General features: G+C 47.2%; 3 protein-coding genes across 7 annotated transcripts in view; 1 reads left to right on the top strand and 2 right to left on the bottom strand.

The window, feature by feature from the left end:
* LOC135818213 (GRB10-interacting GYF protein 2-like) overlaps nt 1–9139 on the bottom strand; it is a 30707-nt gene extending 21568 nt beyond the window's left edge. For 2 of the 5 annotated variants that reach the window (XM_065331570.1, XM_065331571.1), the window contains exons 1-7: nt 8954–9139; nt 8512–8776; nt 5125–5254; nt 4174–4567; nt 3846–3874; nt 1574–2529; nt 435–474 (exon numbers count right to left, since the gene is read on the bottom strand). In XM_065331570.1, coding sequence (XP_065187642.1) covers nt 435–474; nt 1574–2529; nt 3846–3874; nt 4174–4567; nt 5125–5254; nt 8512–8776; nt 8954–8985 — 1846 coding nt within the window. In that variant the 5' untranslated portion in view covers nt 8986–9139. The remainder of the gene's footprint in view (nt 1–434; nt 475–1573; nt 2530–3845; nt 3875–4173; nt 4568–5124; nt 5255–8511; nt 8777–8953) is intronic. The other 3 variants (XM_065331567.1, XM_065331568.1, XM_065331569.1) reach the window with 2 other exon arrangements.
* Nucleotides 9140–9316: 177 nt separating this feature from the next.
* Nucleotides 9317–13493, top strand: LOC135818214 (translocon-associated protein subunit gamma-like). The gene is made up of 5 exons (XM_065331572.1): nt 9317–9530; nt 9605–9737; nt 11243–11344; nt 11724–11852; nt 13068–13493. The coding sequence occupies exons 1-5, from the start codon at nt 9398–9400 to the stop codon at nt 13129–13131; spliced, it is 561 nt and encodes a 186-aa protein (XP_065187644.1). The 5' UTR covers nt 9317–9397; the 3' UTR covers nt 13132–13493.
* A 967-nt stretch (nt 13494–14460) lies between these two features.
* LOC135818212 (dnaJ homolog subfamily C member 16-like) lies at nt 14461–19368 on the bottom strand. Its single transcript, XM_065331565.1, has 6 exons — nt 19068–19368; nt 18208–18274; nt 17354–17538; nt 16773–16943; nt 15524–15688; nt 14461–15147 (listed from the first exon to the last, which is right to left on the bottom strand). Exons 1-6 carry the CDS (start codon nt 19265–19267, stop codon nt 14748–14750), a joined length of 1188 nt encoding a protein of 395 aa, XP_065187637.1. The 5' UTR covers nt 19268–19368; the 3' UTR covers nt 14461–14747.
* Nucleotides 19369–22436: the final 3068 nt, after the last annotated feature.

The raw sequence follows: 22436 nt of genomic DNA, 5'->3' as shown, positions 1-22436 counted from the left end.
ACACACACACACATGCATACACACACATGTACAGAAGATCCACAACATAGAAAGCATGGAGGTTAGCCCACAGTCTGATTTGCTGTCAGATCCGCAACAAAAACAGACCAAACGCGCTCTGTACACGTGCATGTGCACATGCATGTGCTTGTTTGTATGCATGCGCATGTGTACATGAATGTGCCCGTGAGTGTGTGCGTGTACGAGGGCTCATGCATGTACCAAAAGCGGCCAAAAACAGAATGTGTACAGGCCCCTTGCCGCCCACTACTTTATACCGCTGGAGATACTCCAGGAGATGCTGCCATGCAGGTCGATTCTCAACTAACGATGACAATAGCGTGACCAGTCCTGCCAAGGAACAATCAGTTCAGACTACATGTACAGCAAAGAAGAGGCTAGCTCCACTTGCAGCACAACACCACAACACTTACCGTAAGACTGCAGTGCATCGGCTGGATACGCTGCTGGCCCCTACAACACACAAGAACAGAGACAGTGAAGACAGCACCTGGTACATGCAGTGAAGCCACCAGACAATTCATACTCAGAGCAATTGAAAATACTGTAAGAGTTGAATCTCTAACGGGGCGCAAAGTCTAACGTTTCAACGAGAAAAAAATCCATTGTTGAATCAAGAAACGTTACATGTATGCTATTCCTTCTGTCCTCTGTACTAGAGAAACAGAAGACAGGTGTTTGGTGGCAGGGTCGTTAAACTTTGTGCAAATCGTTAAACTTAAAGACTCGTCACACGTTCACACTATTCAACTCTCACAGTAATGCAATATTCCACACAATTGCCCCATAGGTTTGCACAAGTAATTCGAGGATATGCAATGGTCCTTATGCACATTACATCACCTCGTACAGATGTACGAATTCTCGTACGTGTGTACGTGCGAGGTTGGGTGTTTATTGTGTGCTATACATGAGCATTCAGCTCAATACTTAGTGGCAGACAGTCGCTTTTCCAGCTTCATCAGTTCGGATGGAACAAATGACTAGCTAGATCTTCGTCCAAGAAAAGTTGTTGCATGAAATGCTTGAAGGGAACGTTTCGTAATCGAAAATACAGATAGCACAATCGGGTCCTGTACATTCAACACCCAACTGGGTCTACGGGATTTCGAACGTGATGTCAGTGTGCATAATAAAGGGTTGTACACATCACATAGTACATTTGCCACTCAAAGTTATTCTATACCGTATTATCTCTAATATAAGCACGGTCCTTTATTGGAGACTGTTCCATTATTATTTCAACCTCATTTCAGAGGCATGTTGCCATGCCAAATTCATGTCAGACACACACGCATTTCAGGGGTTTTTCGCCGGTACAGATCATATTTACACAGTGTGCTTTTAACGAGGACTGAGCACTTTATTCTTTGAACGCTGTCCCAAGGTGTTCTAATATTGGAGACGTGCTATTATTGGAGACTGTGCTTATATTAGAGATAATACGGTAGGCGGATTTGACGTCATTGCATATCCTCCAAGAAGAAATGGGAAACTCATCAGAAAGCCACGCACTCAGCCTGCTGAGCAGAGCATAGGACAGGAAACTCACCATTCCACTGGTCGCATTGCCCGACCCTCCGAACTGCAGTTGTTGACGAGGCCATGCACCCTGGGCTTGCTGCTGCTGTTGAGCTGATTGGTGATGTGGCTGCTGCTGCTGTTGTTGCTGCTGCAGCTGCTGCTGCTGCATTGTTGACTGGCCCCAGGGCGACTGATGCAAGTGGTTGCCTTGGAGAAGAGATTGCAGGTTGGCCACACCGGCTTGCATCTGTGCCTGATGTTGTTCTGAGAACTGAACATCAGGCTGCATCTGCGCCTGCATGGGTGCTACCTGCTGCTGCTGCTGCTGCTGCGGTGGCTGCTGTGGATGCTGTTGATTTTGCAAGGTTTGTCTGCTGTGGGGCTGCGGTTGGTGAGCGGCTGGTTGGACTGTCGCTGTTTGAGGTGCAGCGGTTGTAGGCTGCTGCTGCTGCTGCACACCAGACTGAGGACGACGAGGAGTGCGCTGAAAAGACTGCTGCTGCTGATCTTGCCCTGGTGGTATGTCGGACGCTTGCGAGTGCTCTGGTTGGTGCTGCACTTGCGACTGAGCATCGGCTAGTTGCTGTTGGTGTTGCCGCTGTTGAGTCTGCTGTGAGGTAGGAGCAGAAGGCTGATCGGTTGGATTGCGAGAGGATTGACCGGTTGACGCGTTTTCATCCGCCGCTTGACGAGATTGCGCTGACGGCAAGCCGCGGGTTTCCGAACTTCTCCGTAGCGAGTCGGCACCCCACTGATCGCCCCAGCCTCTCGGTGACTTGAGCGGTGAGCCCAGGCCCTCCTCCGGCCGGTGCGTCTTTGTAGGACTAGTCAATGGCTGGTATTGACTGCTGCCAGGCGTTGTCCGCCAGCTGGATGTGGTGGTCTCGTTGCCGTCCCGCGGACCAGTTCGCCAGTTGTTATCACGAGTGGAACGGCCACCTTCGAGCAGCGTTGCGGGTCGTGTTGGGCCTTTGTCGTCCTCGTCTGCACACGACACAGATATCCGATAAACAAATGCCATTGAAAATTTGAAATGAATGTAATCCCATTGACTTACACACACATCACTATTCCAGGATCTTTGCACATGGAAAGCCAAGAAAAGTCCGAAGGAGAAGACAAGAAGTACACAATCACACAACAACTTTCTTGAGATCTGTATCAGGTGAATAGTGGAGATTCACAAAATGGCATGATGCTGGATTTCACCAGGAGCACGTATAGATATTTTTTTAATACATGAGGTAAGGGGTCGTCCATAATTATCGAACTTTTTTCACAAAACGAAATAATTCCGTTATGGGGTGGGAGGGGGTTGACCAATTTCGTTTCAGAAAACATTGATTCATGTACATGTCCGTTGTATATGCAGGTATGTCAACATTTTTTACGTTCTGAGGGGGAGGGAGGGAGGGGTTGGGTCTAAACTAAAATAATTCGTTTGGTGAAAAAAGTTCGATATTTACGGACGGCCCCTAAGTGACTACCGGTGCGATTGAGCCAGTTGTTTCTGGCTGAGCTTGATACATGACCACAGCATACCACCAGGAAAGTGCAATTTCGGTAGATACCGAGGTACTTCGTGCAGCTGTTTTGCTCATATAAAAATCTCGTAAGGGAAGACCCGATCGCAATTTCGTCCAGGCGGTGTGACTGACTACTCTTCTTCTTTCTTTCGTATCTGGCTTGCAACTGTCGAGTTTCGAGTCAAAAAAAGCACCAGGCAGGTGGCCTAATTTCCTATTACAGCAAAGATCCAATATTGATATACAGTCGTCCCTCTCTAATCCGGCACCTTTTGCAACGGCATTTTCTGCTGGATAAACAAGGGTGCTGGATTATCAAATCCTGTCCTCCAACACGGCCCACCTGTTAACATACATGTTGGTGTCGTACGTCAAAATGTAGGGATTTTCTGTGCCAATCCAAGTACTTTGCGGAATGCATGTCTATAACATACACTTGGGAATACCCTGTGCACTGGCATAGGATACTCCCAAGTGTACGTTACATGTGTTGTGTATGTTACAATGCTCCCTGACGGTATGCGATGTACAACTGCTGGATTAGAAAATCAAATTATGTACAGTTTGAGTGATTTGTTGCAGAAAATCACTGCTGGAGGCGGAATTCAAGTGCCGGATTAAAGCGTAGAAAATGAACTGAAAAAATCGGTTTTGCCAGAAAGTGTGCTGGTTTGCAAGGGTGCTGGATAAACAAGTGCCGGATTAGAGAGGGACGACTGTACATGCACATGACATGTGTACACCTTTCTCGATCATCAGCATCAGAAAACCTACCTGTCCGAAACTCTGAGTGAGAATGCGCCCTGCAGTTGATGAAAATACAAATGAAATGACATGAGAACAAGGGAGAGAGAGAGAGAGAGGGGGGGGGGGGGGGGGGGCTGTGACAAGAAACGGGTCTGCAGCACAAACAAAACCGTTGCCTGTGAAACCTTCCTGCAAACGTTTCCCAGTAGACAAGAACATGTTGTCACTTGATTCACAATCTGGTCAAAAGAGAACATATCAACACACAATAGACCCAATAGGCCTGATACGTATCTACAGGCTTTCCTACATCAGAAAACCACGTGGAAAGTCGATTCTAAGCAGAATGCCTTACCTGTCATAATTCCGATCATACGGACGATCGCTGCTGAACCCGCCTCGCTCAGATTTGCCACCATCAGGCGCACCACCGCCACCACGACCACGGTCACTACTTCGGTCGAACGCCTGCTCTTTTCCATGCTCCGCCTCACGGAATCGATCAGGCGTCCGGTCAATATTCCAACCTGGCCGCGAATAACTCTTGCCACTGCTACCTTCTCCCCCACCGAAGTCATCGTCAGTACCACCCAGACGATCACCTTCGCCCCGCCGCATTTCAAAGCCACGCCCATCACCTTTTCGAATTGGACCTGCTGGCCTGTCCCGATTGGTGTACCCCCGACCACCAAACTCGTCATCGCGATCCCGATCTGCTTCATCATGTCGACCATAACTTCCCACTCGACCTGTAACACCACAACAAACCACAGAGAGAGAGAGAGAGAGAGAGAGAGAGAGAGAGAGAGAGAGAGAGAGAGAGCGAGAGAGCGAGAGAGCGAGAGAGCGAGAGAGCGAGAGAGCGAGAGAGCGAGAGAGAGAGAGAGAGAGAGAGAGAGAGAGAGAGAGAGAGAGAGAGAGAGAGAGAGAGAGAGAGAGAGAGAGAGAGAGAGAGAGAGAGAGAGAGAGAGAGAGAGAGAGAGACAGAGAGAGAGACAGAGAGAGAGACACACACACAGAGAGACAAAGAGACACAGAGAGAGAATAAAGGTGAAAGTGAAGATAAGCAATAGGTGTAGGTGCGCGTGGAAGTATTTAACTCAGTGGAGACTCTCTTACGGACTCGAAAGGGTTCCAAACAGGCACATGTCCAACTGGGTGACACCTCACGCCAGCGTAGCACACTTCATAGGCGTACACGACGTGCACCAGGCCAACAAAGAAGCAACAAAGGAACATGCTGCTTTTCACCAGGAGCAAGTACGCCACTACACTGTACAATCATGTACCTAGTCTCCAAGCTTACCTCCACGACCACCACCGCGACTGCCGCCGCGGCCACCGCGAACAGAACTGACCGGCGGAGGGCCACTAGTGCTGCCACCCCGGTTCATGCGAATGGCCACCTCGCTGTTGACTGTTGCTCCGATTAGTTTCTGCAAAACAGAAGTAACAAAACGAACACAACATGTAGCATTCCTGGCCGTAAGCGGGGTGCCTGGTTCCAGTCCTAGTGGCCACAGTCAATATTTTTCCTTCAGACTTTTCAACTCCCTCGAACTTATGAACAAAACACACTACTGTACTGTAGGCTACACATTTCACATTTCAGTTCCAAAAGTATATCTTTAATCTACGAACTTCCAAGGCAGCAAGAAGCAAATACAAAGAACTTGCAGATCAGTGGCACGAGTACACTGCGCCGCCCCAGAAGCGAGAAAGGGCTAAGGAAAGGAAAGGCATTGCTTTACACTCAAAACTAAAGAGCCAGGCAGCACCAGCTCTGATGCAGTCTGCAATGAACTATGGCAACACTCACCAATTGGACACTGGCATACATGCAGGCCAGAAAGGAGCATCGCCTGAGCACATGGTTCCAGGCTACCCAACAAGTGAGCGCGGCCCACGACAATAAATACCTCTGATTACACAGGGACACCGGAACGTATTCGACCTTGGTGCGGCTATGAAGAGGCGGGGGGGGGGGGGGGGGGGGAAGGGGAGTCCCCAGAAAAATTTGGAAAATTGGGCCCACATAGACCTCAGCAGGGGTGCTGGAATGTGTTCCACCTTAGTGCGGCAATGAAGAGGCCGGGGGGAGTCGGACAAATTAGAAAATTTGGGCCCAAATAGCCCATATTCAATTGCTTCAAAATTCTCAAGATGAAATTATTAAAGTGCGTCTTTGGCCGCATACCGCACCGGTTCCGACGCCCCTGTTACATCTGTGTCCAATACTCTGCCGTGACGACAAACTATTTCTTCGAAGTACTGTAAAAGCCATACCGTGTGTCAGCGCCTTTAAAGGGGAAGTTAAGGCAAAAATCAAAATTTCACCAGTTGTAGTCTTCGGGGTGCTGAGTCGAATGGTCTTGGTCCGAGAAAGCTGAGACGCTCCCTTCCTACTTGAATCCCAATCGAACTCGCGCACTTCCACCGAAACTGGGTGACTGCGCCCTACTAGATGGCCCATATGTTGTAGTCTTTTGGACGCTGAGTCGACTGGTTTTGGTCCGAAAAGGCTGCGATGCAGCGTTCCTTCTTTATTCCCAATCGAACATGGTTGAACAAGCAGTCACGTGCTCCTGGGTGCCCAAATCACCTGGTCACCACGCCAGCAGGCGACAACTTTCACACCAAGGTTCAACTCGAGTTCAACTCCAGTGACAGGACTGCACCCAAAAAAGGCTAGTAAGTTGTACCCTGCAGGCACGGTGACCAGGTGACTGGTGTACGCAGGAGCACCAAAACCAGTCGACTCCGCGTCCAAAAGAGTACAACAAGGGCCAATCGCGGTCATCCGTGCTTTTATAAGAACGAAACGGCGCTTTTAGTGACATTTTACATACAAATCCCCATCTAGTAGGGTGCAGTCACCCAGTTTTGGTGGAAGTGCGCGAATTCGATTGGGAATTAAGTAGGAAGGGAGCGTCTCAGCTTCCTCGGACCACGACCATTCGACTCAGCACCCCGAACACCCCAACTGGTGAAATTTTGATTTTTGCCTTAACTTCCCCTTTAAAGTCATGGCCTTATATTCGGAAAACCGCTGCTTTTCTAGATATTTTAGATGCAAAATGACTCACCCACTACGCCATGCCATAAAAGTCAGTCCACACAGAAATTTCAATCTAAATCCACTTGTACACCCTTCCTGCTGGGCTGTAAGTTTGTTAGTATAGTACTTATTCCTTCATTTTTACAAAACACACTTCAAATGTCATTTCATTTACGAAGCCCATGGCTTTATAACTGAGACTGGCTTTATAATCGAATATACCGCCATGGCTTTAAAGGTGCGGACATACGGTATATATAACGAAGTGCTAACTTTAACGAGTTAACGAGGAGAAATCTGTCGTTAAAATAGAAATCGTTACACAGAATCGATACATATACTGTCCTATTGAGCATTAAGAATGAGTGAGAATCGTTACCTTTGGACTTTGGTACACGTAAACTAGTCAATTTCGGGAAATCGTTATATATGCGCCTCGTTAGAATAATGGCTTTTACAGTATAGTACCACACTCCGAACTGAAATGACCTGGCTCATATCATAGGTCATGTTTTTTACACAGGCATCAACACGAACGATTCATTATTGCAAGATTGAACTCGGATGGTGAGCCTATTTAATTATGATTAAAAAAAAGGAGAAGGACAAAATGTTACGAGTTCTGACAAACTGTCAACCAACGTAACCACATCTTATACAGTCAGCGAATGCGACAAAATGGCACAAAACTTACAAGGAGTACTCAGACATTCCGTGACCTGACACCTAGCTCCAACACTTCTCCAAGCGTTGCCGTGGGGCGTAGCTCGTGCTCTTCTTCTTTCCGCTTTCCTTCCCCTCTTGGACCTTTCCGAACCTGAGCCTTCCAAGTTAGAAGGTTGTTGGTTTGCGCCTTGGAGAAGTGTTGGAGCTAGGTGTCAGGTCGCCGAATGTCTCAGTCTGTCCCTCCAGGAAATCGCCATTCCACGGACGCAACAAATTCACGATTTTGGCCCAAACAAGCGATTTTCTGAAAAATCCGCGATTTCCGCGTTTTTTTGTTGTTTTCTGCACTTCTTTTTACATTTTTCTGCACTTTTCACGCAGTATACAGTGCTTTCCATGATCCTGTACGTAGGTTATTTCCACAGTACGCAAATAGCGATTCTAAGGATACAACAAATTTCGTGATTTGGCCCAAATCCGCAATTTTCTGCCAATAATTCCGCGAGTTCCTGGCAAGTTCCGCACTTTTCGCCGCATTTTTTGTTGTTTTCTGTCGCAATTTCTTGCGCAAGTTTTCGAGGATTTTTTCCGCAAATTCCCGCAGGGACAGCTCAGTACTCCTCGTCAGTTTTGTGCCATTGTGTCGCACTCGCTGACTGTATAAGATCTGGTTACGTTGGTGGACAGTTTGTCAGAACTGGTAACATTTTGTCATTCTCCTTTTTTATTATTGCAAGAGTTCAAATTTAATGTTCATGAATGTACAGGATTTAAATAAATGACAAGTTTTCGCACAGGACAATTTGTGATTGCTGGGCACTACCAAGTATGACCCAACTAACTTGCTCATGGCTTGCATGCATGGATTGCTGCTTTGTTCAGAAACTGGAAAACACAAGGCACATTACAGGACCTCTGAGACGCCGTTTTGCTTGAGTAAGTCCATTCACACTGAATGGCGAAACTTACCTGTTCTTCCTCGGTGACAGCAGTGAGGTTGATGGGATCGATTGGTTTGTCTCTGAATAAGCTGGAGAACTCGACGGCCTCGGGAGGCTGCGCAGCTTGGATGGAGTGCAGCGCAAGCATCTCCTCTTTGCCATACCGCTGTTCAGCCAGTATGGGCCTCGATAACACTGGCGGCTGCTGGGCTTGGCCAAGACCCTGACCAGCTCCACCAGACATTGGGCTCTGGGCATTGGGGCCATTGCCGGCATTGGAAAGGTCGCGGATCCTTTTCACACACCAAGCGCACCAGTGCAGAGAACACAGACGACCACATGCTCATGAAAATCATACGATTCGTTTTTGATGGCTTTCAATCGAACACAATGCCCTATGAAGTATATCGTATTTGAATTATTCCATAATGTGAAACCGAAAAATTGTGTCCGCGCTGCAGTAAACTTACCACTGAGGACCGAACATCACATCAGTAGACATGATGAAACCTAACAGAAGCTCTTCAGAACACCTTCGTCAATATTTAGGAGAGTTGATCACTCAACGAGACTGGAAATACTCAAACTCAGCACTTCACAAAATAGCAAATCTTTCTTTCTCAGTTCTGATAATGCGGCCGATTTTGTATGCATGTACTCAACGCAAGCAACCTGAGTTTTGTGCGGTGGGTTTGCATATCAATCAGCAGATTCAGTACCCCTGCTTGATCGACGCAACCAGCTGCAGGGGCGCGAACTTGCGCGCTTCGGGTAAATATGGCGCCCGGCGATCGACGTGTCCCCTTGAGTTGACGTCCAAAATAATTCCACTTGCTTTTGTTCAAAGCAATCCACTGACACAGTTTGTTTGCGTTGGGTAGTTGTTTTGAAGAGTTTGTCACTAGCCCGTGAAAATGCCTGCCATTGGAAAGGAGAAGCTGACCAAGGAGGAGGAACGACTCCTAAGAGACTACAGCCGACAGGTGTCGAAAACAACATCAGCTCTGTTTTATGTGAATGCGTTTTTCGTCTCCGCAATTCCTCTATGTTAGTGGAAATCTGCCCTGATTGTTTTCGCCAGCACAGCACTCTAAGCAGTTGTTGTGCTGTGTTTTGTGCAGGGCTGTTTATCCGCATCCACCATATGGATGTTTTCGACATGATCTCCGCTGCATTGTTCGTGATCATGACCCTAGTTGATACGTATTTGGTTGCTCAAGCGTACATGAAAGTCAAATTCACAATGAAGCACAAGTAAGAAACACTTTGTTGATCACTTGCGTATCTTATGTCGTAAATCATGATGGCGCCTGCTGTGCAGTTGTGTATCATGATTCTTCAGTGTGATGATCATAGAAATATTTCACAACTGTTGTTGAGGCGTAGTTTCTTCAAATTCCATATTTTCAAAAGTGCAATTACTATATTCGTACCAAAGATTACCCCTGTATTGTTGGACATCGCGAACGAATATCATTGTTTGCGACGGGTCATGCATACATGTATTTAGTGTAGTATATGTAACGTGAACATTTGCAATCTGACTGTTAAGGTCTTGGGTTTCCGAGAGGTCAATCAATTACATTAAAGAAGATTGTAACAATTACCTTATGGGAATTGTCTGTTACACAAGACCCTGAGGAAAGAAGTATCAATTAGAATTAGAAGTAGAGTACATACATGTACCCCATGCCTACTCAAGCCATTGGACATGGGTTGGTATCGTTTCTGTGGTGCCTTTTGGCACCTTGTTTTCTTTACATGTGCACATGCAAACACCTAATGGGGTCTGTGCATAGCCCCCTATAATAGTCTGGAGATTTCACCAGGCCAATGATGTGCCAGGTGAAAAAGTTGCATTATCGAGCTAGCTTTGTTGTGCATACTAGAGCAAAATGCCATACTACTAGATCGTAGCGGTACAACAGTTCTTAATTCAGTCGCGTCCCTCCTCCTATTCCAAATTGCACATTTATCATACAGAATGTGCCCCTTGCCCCATTTTAGAACTGTGTCAGACACAAGACCCTTTGTACCGTTTCTGAAATCAAAAATGTTCTGAGCTTCTTGGTGTTAGGAGCTGTGTTCTATGAAGCTTTTTTCTTCTTTTTTCATGTGGATCAGCTAGGAAGCTTTCATTGCATATAATGCTAGTAGTTGGCGTGGTCATATTATTCCTCAATCTGTACAATCATAGTCGACTTCGGGTATTACTTTTTGCTTTTGAAATGCATGTCGAATACCGTAAAGTCGCGGATAAAAGCCAGGCTTATAAGCCGCTTTCTGCATCAGGCTTGTATGCAAACCATGCTTATATGCACCACTGATATTTTTGCCAGGCGTCTATGCGCGACACGCGTAGATATACCGGTATGGCGGCAGTTTTACTATGCACCGTACATAGCGCATGCACTCTTGACCTACCCGATCCGCGCTTTCATAGAAGCCAGGCTTACATGCATTTGACCCGTTTCATTTTCAGGCTTCTATCCGCGATGTGCTTGTATGCAAACCCGGCTTTTATCCGCGACTTTACGGTAGTTGGCATAGGCTGGTCTTTGTTGATTCATCCTGCTTATGTGATGGGGAGTTATTGTATTCCAGCCACCAAGTGTGGTACGAGCTACAGGATATTGTTGCTCAACAGCGAAGTTTGGCTTTGTTTGGATGCAGCATTTTACGAATAGTAGAACCTTGCTTTCGCAATGGGCATTGTGCTGAAATGTGTACTCTGCTGGATGTCGTGTTCTCTTGTCCAGAATTGCAAACAAGCGCAAGGATGCCGTCACTCGTGAGGTCACCAAGCAGCTGTCTGAGTCAGCAGAGGGCAAGAAGCTCAGCCGACAGGAGAAGGACAAGAGGTGAGGTGCTGCGCCTATGTGCGAGGGGGGGGGGGGGGAGCATGGCATCGCCGTGTGAAGCAAACTCTGCCTGTCAACGAGGAGTTTGTATGCTGTATCCGTAATTTTGGGCTGTGTTGGCCCTTCGCTTTTTGGGCTCCGCTTTACATTATGCTTCTATGTAGGAGAAAGATGAAGTGTCTCTTGCGATGATCTGTGCTGGAAGCAGCAATACAAACAATAAACCATTGGTCTTCCTGTCCAACTCAGTATTCTTAGAAACGTATTCATCATATTCGCTGAGAGTGAGTGCAGCGTATGAATTGGCCATTTCAGGTTGTTTGAAAACATGACGTTTGTCTCAGACTAATGCTTAGCACATTGCTTGTATCTCTTGTAGAATTGACTACCGCAAGAGCGAAGTTGCTGACAACGAGGCGACTCTCTTCTCCATCTTCTACAACAACACCCTTTTCCTGTTCTTGCTCATCGCTGTTTTCTACTTGCTCCGGTCGTTCTCTCCCTACGCGTAAGTCTTTTGCCTTTTGAAATAATGTACCTACCGGTAGCCTCATCCATGTAACAACAGTTGATTATTCTGAGGGAGGTGAGAAGGGGAAAAGTCTATATCCACTGTGCTTCTGTTGATGCATTGGAACGTGCGGGTGTCTTTTGAGTTTTTGTATTCGAGTACATTTTTCTTATGCGCTCGACTGTGGCGTCTGTTTTGCAAAACATGTGTCGTGTCGTAGTTGCTCTGTTCCATGTCTATTGGGAGGCTTGGACAATTGCACACCGCACTGTCACTCACATGGCCATAATCGGGGCGTTTTTTGCAACACTGTCTTTTAAAAATCTGTCCTGTGGCTCAAATGGACCTGCTTTCCGATGTTTCTTCGCACATTCATTCTGCTAACCTTGCCTATTGTGTTGGGGTGCCGTAAAGGCCCTTATTAACCCTTTTGATGCAAATGATATACGCCATGCGTGCTGTAAATCAAACGACTAATGATGTTTATAGACGTAATGAGATTTGCGCAGTATGGTGCGGGGCATAGATCAGTGTGCAGGCTTCCGTAACTCGTTAGAAGGTCTTGAGCTCAGCTTTCCAGGGATATAAAGTTCTTATAGGAGAAGGATTGACAGAGCGGCTGCAGAGTGAACGGCACCGAGCGATCGTGAATTTTTTGTTCATGCGTTTGCCAGGGGATTTCCCTTTGCCACAACGCATGCGTAATGTACACCAAGGAAAGCACATGGATCTCAGCTTTGCAGTGCAGGTTTAATCGTGAAAATCGGCTGAACTGGAACAAGAAGCCGAGGGCAGTTTGCTGGAGTAAAAGGGGTCAGCACAGAAATGGTTAACGCCCACCCGTGTACACACCCAGGTGCCGGGTGTCAGCACTCTTGTCCCATTTTCTAGCCCACCTCCATGTAAATGCCCATTGGCGAAAGCACGGGTCCAGTACACAGTGTAGTGCATGCTTGTTACTGTAGTATAACTTAGTGTACAGTACACTGTGCTAACCTGTACATCCGGCCGTACGGCATGATGTGAAAATAAGTTCTCCGAAATAACCCCGGGCCCAAATTGATGCCCATGTTTTGGCCTTCACTGACCTTTCTGCCCAGGGCCTAATTACGGGCTTTTGCGGTATCACGGTTGCGTACTGCGATTGTTTTGTTCATCCTGTATTTATGTTTTACACTATTCTGTTACTTGTGTTCTTTGTGTTCCTTGCAGCAACTATGTCACATCGACAGCAGCTGCCGGTTCTCTTGCTTACCTCTTCTCTACTGGATCATAAAGGAATACCTTTCAAGGGACGCAGTTGTCTCTTGCCCCATAAACTGTGCAGATCTTGTAATTGCGATCCTGTTTGTAGGTTGCAACTGTCATTTGCACCATTCAACCTTGTACAGAGTGCTGACATAATACTCGGATGGAAGAAAAGTTTTGCTTAGACCGAGATTCGAGAAGCATTGGAGCTTCGTGCGATTTTATTCTATATTTTCTGCTGGCATTCTGGTACTAGTTGACTGCCATCAGCATGTTTTTTTGATTTTTTGGTGTTTATTTGTTCATGCTTCATTCTATTCTACTCCGCTGTCTGCCTAGTTATCATTAACCTTCCACTTTGAATTGGAACTGTTCGATTTTGCGAACCAATTTCGGCTGTTCTCACTGTTTCTGTGTTTGTCGGTGCGGAAAGGGGTGATGTGCTATGGAATACCATTTCACAGTAGTGTGCGAATACCCGATCGAATCGATGTCAGAATGGGAACCCTGGCTTATTTGTAGTTTCTTTGTACATGTAGTATTGTACCTCCCTCTCTAATTCCTCCTCCCCCCCCCCCCCCCTGTCGATTTTCTGCCTGTGAAGCGACTTCGGCGCGCGTATACAATGAAATACGATGTTGAACCGATATCGATGCATGTACTGCTTGTACACAATACGTGCCAGTGCAGGATGAAAATGTGCACTTGACAGCCTTGATTTATAATTCCCGCTCCCTGCCTAAAGCCCAATACCCTACTACATACATGTACTCCCTGCTTTACAGTATTATTGTTTTGACCTACCGGTAGCAAGAGTTCATAACTCTTGCTACCGGTATTATTTAAATTTTGCAAGAAGTACACGGGCCCATCCATGTGCAACTACCGGTAAAAACAATTTAACATACAAAATTACAATGTACCGGTACTTGCATGTCAGCAAGCTGAGCAAGAGACACATACTGTAAAGTCGTGTCTAAAGTTGAAAATCCGTACATGAAACTTCTGTATATCTAGCAGCACACACACTTTGAACCGAGGCTCGTCAGTCATTCCAAGGTTTCTCGGACTTGCAACAATGTGCCATACATGTCTGTTGTTTAGGCACGTGGTCTGACAACAAATGCCAGCTTTACTTGACCAAACAACGGGAGCTGGCTACATGATCGTAGTTTTCCGGGCAGTCATACCCCAACCATTCAGGTATGACTTCTACTGAAAACCATGCAGGGGGTAGTGCTCCCTGCTGGGAACCACACGAAGTACACGTTGGGGTCTGTATGATTCGGAAGCTCCACGCTAGCTCTGCCAAACTTCAATCCCTTCTCGGTCACACTATTACAGGGGCGAGGCACCATGAAAAGAACCAAATGTGGTAGCAATTCAATGTCTCCAATAATCACTGTTAATCAGATACCGCAATGGGCCTTCACTTTGAAACGACTCGTCCGAAAATGTGAGCAGACAATACTCCCCTTAACTGAGCTGCTCATTGACAGTGGGAAATAATTATTACAGGTTTAAAAAAATTCACAACGGCTGGCCAGCAGCACCTATCATGGAGAGTGGAGTAAGTTAGTGAAAAACAATAGGTCTGGAAGCTCAAGATAACACCACACAAGACGAGAATGCCTAGCATCGATGCTAGCTGACAAAGACTGGCCACTTGTCGACATGCAGGCGAGGAATACTGCCATCGCTGTGCCGGTCCATCCAGAGCGGCAGGCGGCTACGGAGGTCCTGAGACAGGCGTTCGGCCGCAGCGTGACCAGCGCTAGGCGAGTCGAGCCCAGCTTGCCAGTCGGGAGAGCTCACGCCCAAGAAATCATTCACACTGTCGTCCTCGGCGCGCAACTGCGACTCCTCAATGGGCTTGAATACGCTGAGATAGCGGCGGTGGAGATTTAGAGCGAGCACAACACCTGCTTGCCATTCCAGCTGATCGTCATCTTCAAAGCAGGATGGGTCCAGCAAACTAACGAGCTCATCGCACCAGTCTCCATGCTCTGAGAGCACTAAGTACATAAAGCGATAGCGTTGATTACTGAACACCAAAAAAAGAAAGAGGAGAACACATAGAAAGGTAACTGCACACTCGGCCAAACAGGCAACGCCAGAATGACATTCATTCTCTTGTCCACTAGACTGGGGACACAATGATAAAGTTTGTACACAGTGAGTATAAACCCGCAGAACGAAAAAATGGATGTTGCACTGTTTTTAGATCTGCAAAGCACCAAAGGTTTCTTGACAGCACTCATTTCGTCCACAAAATGTGTACGGATGACATGCAATGGCAGCTAAAATCACTGAGTTTAGACCACTGAAACAACGCACATGAAAACAATACACCGCCAAAGACACATGCAGACGCGGTCATGTCCCAACACATATCTTGCCCAGCGTGAACTAGCACGTACCCGTGATAATGCGAAGTCGCACCGAGAAAAGAGCTTATCACCGCCGAGTCCGGAGTGTTCTTCTCCAACGTTGGGTCCTTATCAACTAGAAGCAAGAAAACAATGTGGCCGGGCGGAAGCATTCGAAACGACTCGAAGCTGGCCTCATCAAGGCGTGTGCATTGCCTGTGAGGAAGAGATAAGCAATGAAGACAAAACTGTTTTGTTGGAGACAGATGTGCACCTACGCATGGGACCACACACGTGTTTCGCCTGTTTTTTGATCGGGTGAATATACATACCAGCAAATGGAAACACCAGGAAAGATGTCGAGTCCCCGATAAAGAGACAAAGTCAGTGATCAAAGAGTACAAGCTCATTTGCCTGTACCTATCCAATGATGGGTAGTGAAAGTATATGGCCTGGTCTGTTGATTATCAAGGGCCTGAAGTTCAAAGTATTGCTCATGGCTGTGCTAACCAATAAGTGGACATTAGAAGTGAAGTGCACAGTTGTTAAGAGGACGAAACCCCAGCTTTTGCCAAGCAATACAGTCAGACCTCGCTTAACCGCACACATCTGTTTTCCACAAAAACATCCGGATAGGCGAGGTAACCGGATAACTGAACACACGTACTGTATATGCATGTGGCATGTCAAAAGCAGTGACATCATACATACATGTAGACAGGTCCTATGCAGTACAACTAGCGTGCCCAGTATGTAAAACAAGCGAGAAAAATGACAAGTGCATGCAACTGAGTGCTGTCCGCACACACCCAGCAGGTCAAGGACCTCATTTGCTTGTACAACTCCTTGATACTAGCTTCTGCAAGCGCTAGCCAGCCACATGCAACCGAATACGGCAAAGCATTTTGTACACATCTTAACCAGTTTGTACACAAAATCATGCACCGGTATGCGGATCGCGAGGTCCGGTTATGTTGTATGCATAACATATGCTGCACATCGGTAACCAGCGATTTTCTTCCGGATGGGGAGGGATCCGGCTAAACGAGGACCGGATAAACGAGGTCTGACAGTACGTCACAACGTTTAGCAGAATGCATGAAGAGTCTCTCCATTGTACATCAATGTCACGTCACATCTATAGCGCTATAAATGGAGAGCACGCCTCCATAAAACACCCTATTCACAGAGGGGTCTCGACTCTCCATGGGGGGGGGGGGGGGGGGTAAGGTATGTGTTAATGCAGGGTTGGGTGGGTCGTGGGAAAGGGTTTTACAAATAAGGAGGCAGTGACACTTACGCTTCAGCAATCCCGTCAGCATGTGTGCCATGCGCTGCACGGTGATCGTGAGGCCGGCGCTGGCCGTTCTGCTGCTGCCCGTCTCGTGCCTGCTGGCCAGCTTGCATCGGGATCAAGAGCATCAAGGCCAGGGCAGCTCCCAGCAAAAGCAAGTAATTGCTATCAAGCCAACTGCAATCAAGCACAGAGTATACAACAGCGGCATGCACTCCGATGACAATGTGACGACAATAAGACCCGTGCCAGGGTGCATTCAGACTACCGATAAAAAGGGACTGAATGGGGGAACGTTTCCAAGAGGATTTGATCACGTGATGTTACATCCTCACTTACAGGCACTGTCTTTGCAGGCGGAAACGTGTTGCTGCTGTGGCTGCTGCGGCAAAGCACATTCACCTTCAAAGTAGTACACTCATAGACATTTAGAATCAAAAACAACACCGGCAGATTTTGGACGAATGTCGGCAAGCTGGGCAGTGTGTGCATACGTCTATGCAAGCATACGATGCAAGTGAGTATCGCGCCAACCACCTAGCCACTTTGCGGCAAAGCAACGTATCCTCCTCGCCGTAGCTCCTCACCTGGGCTGGGGTGGCCGGTGGAAGAAGAAGCTCTGGCCTCTGGCGTCGCGGAAAACAAAGAACTCCTGGTGCCGGCCGTGTGCCCGCTGTCCGTGAAAACGGAAGTCATGCTGCTGTCGCTGAGGGGCACCATCTGTTGTACCATACATATCATAGTTCTTCTTCTTCCGCTCATCGCTCAGCACCTAGGCAAAGCGAAATAAAAAAAGGAAGAAAGAGGAAAACCTGTTTGTTCGCTGGTATAATGTAAACTTATTTTCAGTAGTGTTTCAGTGTGTGTGTGTGTGTGTGTGTGTGTGTGTGTGTGTGTGTGTGTGTGTGTGTGTGTGTGTGTGTGTGTGTGTGTGTGTGTGTGTGTGTGTGTGTGTGTGCGTACAGAGACCAAAAAGTAGGGATTCACTGGCCAGAAAAAGCCACTTCATAGCTGTGTGGTGTAGACCAGGCTGAATAGTGGCGGTTAGTTCTTCAGTCTTGCAAGCTGTTCAATGGTGCAATCCCAACACAAGTCGCTATGGCTTTTCTTCTGCTGTAGCATCGCTATCATCGCCTTTGGTGATGGGCGTCAAAAGGTGTGTGTGTGTGTGTGTGTGTGTGTGTGTGTGTGTGTGTGTGTGTACGTGAGGATACATCCAGTGCATTTGCAGACCTGTGTGCTTATCTTGCGACGGGCATATCCATGGTACATGGTGCACACATGCGTGCGGGTTTGCAGGGGGGGGGGGGGGGGGGGGAGGGGGGGGGGCACTAGCTGACCAACCTGTGAGACACAAGGCTTACTGTAAAACAAAACTCTTTGCACCGACCCAAAATGCGGACGCCAAAGAGAATATGCACGTGCAGTGCATATTGCTTACCTCATACGCCTGGTTGATCTGAATGAACTTTTCCTGGGCACCACTGCCCTTGTTCTTATCAGGGTGCCTGGAAAAAGCGAAATGAATAGAGCAGGCATGAGCAAACGTGACTTCCGAAGCAAGGTTTTTAGCAGAAGCTGTCCAGGGTAGGACCCTAAATGCATCATCTACTGTTGTTACAAATTTATTTCAAGGTCTTACTTAGTATATGGATTTTGCTACATGATATTGTACTAAATATTAATTGCGTTAGGGCGTGCTCACACTGCGGCAAGAGGCTCATGTCCAAGTGACAGCATCACGCAGAAACGTGATGATCGTGCTCACATAATTATGGTCTAAAATGGCCAAAGAAAAGCGTTGGGTTTTCAAATTTCTTGATATTCAGAAAAATGTGTGCATTGCCAATTTGCCAACATCAAATCGAGTGTTTTTTACAGGCAGCAAGCCCTCTTATTTCATCAAAGGCCGAGACGAAAACTGAATTGACACTCAAGCCGCCAACACAGATGGGTGGCAGATTTGTTCCTTTCCACGAGGAGCAGTCTTTTCACTGCCTGGGGACAGAGTTGAAAATTCCCGCCCTGAGAGTATGATCACGCACCTTGAATTCAGACCCTGTTTGATTGAAAATACGTTTCACGTCCATGGGACTCCACGTCCAAAGCCGTGACAAAAATGTGTGGGGTCGCCCAACACCAATAACCTCAACAGATCATTTTCTGGTTTTCCGGTTGTGATATATTCACTGGTGGAGGGATATGTTTTTATATTTATATATTTTTATTATGCATGCTGTCTGGGTAGACCATGCGTGCATTGTAGTGTGGTGGAGTGAGGTAGCTACTTCTAAAACGTACCATTCTTTGGCTAGCTGTCTGTAAGCACGCTTGATCTGAGCAGCATTCGCTGATCGAGAAACTCCCAGCGTTCGGTACAAGTCTTCGCACCAGGCCGAGCCGCAGAGCAAGGCTAGGTAGATGAGTAACAGGATCGTCTTCATCACTGCTTTTCTACCCGGCCGACAGATCATTGACATTGGTGTCTCCCTGAGGAGCATTGCAGCTCATTCATTGGATGGACCATGGTGGACATAATCATTGGAATAATCACGACAACATAATTCAAAAACATCCGAAACCATTTCCAAGCAAGGCTTTTTCGATTTTCACTGTGTGATCATGTTGATGATGAATGAAATCAAGCATGGCACTTGATGACATCACTGACTGTAGTGAGATCGAGAAGCTACGTAGCTAGCTACGTGGACGTCATGACCAGATGACGTGGATCTACTATTCTACGTCCTGGATCATGGACGTCATCCTCCTCCTGGACCTTGGATTTTCAAATGCGAAGGACTAAAGCCAAAAAGGACCCTCACTTAATTTTTTGCCGACTACCCGCCAAAAAACACATTTCGACACGCGTGTGTGCTGGACGTCTGCGCACGACAAGACGTGTGAGCTGGCTGACAAGTGAGAGCCAGGGAGTCGTCAAGTACCGGCATTTGACGACTCCCGGCCTGGTGAGAGCATGCATGCATGCATGCATGTCCAGCTGGCGGGAAAGGGAACCTAAAAATTGTAGATCGATGGGTTGAATGTGAAATTGTGGATCTACACTAGGTTTGTTTTGATGTTCTGATACTTGTTGTAATGGCTAGTGATCTTGCAAACGTTACTGTGACTTTTCCAAGTCCTACTGATATACCTTGTCAAATCAGATGCCCTGTAGTAGTCTTGGTGGAAGCAGACTGGAATGCGTTGAATTCGTAGCTTCTGAAATTGAAATTTATTTTTTCTTGAGTGACACTGACAAGCGATGGCATTGGCGACAGGAGAACTTTGCTTCCTTCCAGGAGAGCTGCATCGCAGTCGGATCCTGTCCATGCACATGCGATCATGCTGTGTTGTAGACAGTGGAGAGCTAATTTTGACCCAAGAAAATAGTTTTGAACATTCATGAAGAGGATATTGTTGCTGTAGCTAGCTGACAGACATAGCCTGTGGCAGTGGTGTATGAAATCAGCTTGCAAGGTCTGCAGAGAAGGAGCTGAACTGCACACGCACTTGCTACTGCTCTCGCAAGCTGACAGACATAACCTGTGGCAGTGGTGTATGGAATCAGCGTGCAAGGTCTGTAGCAACTTGATCATGGCAGAGAACGAGCTGAAGCGAGATGTGAAGGGTGCCATGCAGCTTACACTTGTGCATGTTCTACGTTACTCTACGGCGAGGAACTACACACGCACTCACTACTGCTCTTGCAAGGTGATTGGCTTCTCTCCAGTGATTCAGGCCGCCTCAAAGCATGGATCCACTGCACTTTGTCGCGGAACACATCAACATGCCTGTTGACGTACACTGGAAAAGATACGACTCCACGATGAGGACCTGTGTAGCAACTTGATCATGGCAGAGAAGGAGCTGAAGCAACTGCCATTGGCGCATGTTTTTTAGTTTTAACGGTACTCCACCATGAGGAACAGCACTCGCTACTGCTCTTGCCAGGTGATTTGCTTCTCTCCCGTGATACAGGCTGCCTCAATGCATGACTTATCTGCACATCAATACGCCTGACGTAGATATAACTGGAAAAAGGTGTCACTCCACGATGAGGAGCACACAGCACTCATAAGGGTTGTACAGAGTGAGGGGCTTCTCCCCAGTGATGCAGGCTACCTTGAAGCATGATGAGCTACGTGAAAAATACCGCGCGGTGTGTTGAAGCGAGGCATGGAGCATGCCATTCAGCTTGGAACTGCACGTGGCATTTGATAGGGCTTGTGCAGGGTGAGTGTCTTCTCTCCAGTGATGCAGGCCACCTTGAAGCGTGAATCCACTGCATCTCTCTCTCTCTCTCTCCAAATTCTTTGGTAATGCAGCCTTTCACCAACATTGTCCGGTTGCACGCCTACTGTCACTCAAACAGGACCAATGGATGCAACATGTGCCTAGCAGATACACTGTTGATCATGAACAACTCCAATAACACCCCCCCCCCCCCCCCCCTTACCATTGTCTTCAATACACATCCAACTAGAACTTGAAGTATATTAATCGAAGCTGCTGGTATAGTCTCTACTCCTTGATGCTACCCACTATCTTTTTCTGTCTGTCTTTCTCTTTCTGTGTATGTATGTGTGTGGGTGTGTGCGTCTCTCTCTCTCTCTCTCTCTCTCTCTCACGCACACACACACACACACACACACACACACACTCCCTCACTCACTCACTCACAAAGCATGGATCCACTGCACTTTGTCGTTGAACATCTCAACACGCATGTTGACGTACACACACACACTCTCTCTCTCTTCTCTCTCTCTCTTCTCTCTCTCTCTCTCTCTCTCTCTCTCTCTCTCTCTCTCTCTCTCTCTCTCTCTCTCTCTTCTCTCTCTCTCTGTTTCTCTCTCTCTCTGTCTCTCTCTGTCTCTCTCTCTCTCTCTCTCTCTCTCTCTCTCTCTCTCTCTCTCTCTCTCTCTCACACACACACACACACACACACAGTGACACACACACTCCCAAAGCATGGATCCACTGCACTTTGTCGTTGAACATCTCAACACGCATGTTGACGTACACTCACTCTCTCTCTCTCTCTCTCTCTCTCTCTCTCTCTCTCTCGTTCTCTCTCTCTCTCTCTCTCTCTCTCTCTCTCTCTCTCTCTCTCTCTCTCTCTCTCTCTCTCTCACACACACACACACACACTCACAAAGCATGGATCCACTGCACTTTGTCGTTGAACATCTCAACACGCATGTTGACGTACACTCACTCTCTCTCTTTCTCTCTTCTCTTCTCTCTCTGTCTCTGTGCGTGTGTGTGTGTGTCTCTCTCTCTCTCTCTCTCTCTCTCTCTCTCTCTCTCTCTCTCTCTCTCTCTCTCTCTCTCTCTCTCTCTCACACTCACTCACTCACAAAGCATGGATCCACTGCACTTTGTCGTTGAACATCTCAACACGCATGTTGACATACACTGTATCTCTCTGCGTCTTTTGATTTCTGTGTCGCTCTTTTTCTTTTTCTCTCAACTTGTGTATCTACAATGTACTTTGCTGTAATAAATTCTTTTGAAGTTCTGTCCTTATTTGACTGGATTATTGATCGCGTATTGATCAAGCTCGGCACGAAGTATTGGCTCGCTTTCTCACATACTTACTCTCTTTTTCTGTCTGTCTCTCCATCTCTCTTTCTGTGTGTGTGTGTCTCTCTCACTCTCTGTTGA

Source organism: Sycon ciliatum, chromosome 5 (assembly GCF_964019385.1).
Source record: "Sycon ciliatum chromosome 5, ocSycCili1.1, whole genome shotgun sequence".
Classification (NCBI taxonomy): domain Eukaryota; kingdom Metazoa; phylum Porifera; class Calcarea; order Leucosolenida; family Sycettidae; genus Sycon; species Sycon ciliatum.
This window is presented reverse-complemented; position numbering and strand designations above follow the sequence as displayed.

What these genes read in the sequence shown, in the direction of transcription:
- LOC135818214 (XM_065331572.1), top strand. Translation starts at nt 9,398, where the DNA reads ATGCCTGCCATTGGAAAGGAGAAGCTGACCAAGGAGGAGGAACGACTC. An exon ending in AAATTCACAATGAAGCACAA is followed by an intron (nt 9,738 to 11,242) that starts GTAAGAAACACT and finishes TCTCTTGTCCAG; the next exon opens with AATTGCAAACAAGCGCAAGG. An exon ending in CGACAGGAGAAGGACAAGAG is followed by an intron (nt 11,345 to 11,723) that starts GTGAGGTGCTGC and finishes TATCTCTTGTAG; the next exon opens with AATTGACTACCGCAAGAGCG.
- LOC135818212 (XM_065331565.1), bottom strand. Translation starts at nt 19,267, where the DNA reads ATGCTCCTCAGGGAGACACCAATGTCAATGATCTGTCGGCCGGGTAGA. An exon ending in AGACAGCTAGCCAAAGAATG is followed by an intron (nt 18,275 to 19,067) that starts GTACGTTTTAGA and finishes CGCTTTTTCCAG; the next exon opens with GCACCCTGATAAGAACAAGG. An exon ending in AGATCAACCAGGCGTATGAG is followed by an intron (nt 17,539 to 18,207) that starts GTAAGCAATATG and finishes CGCTTTGCCTAG; the next exon opens with GTGCTGAGCGATGAGCGGAA.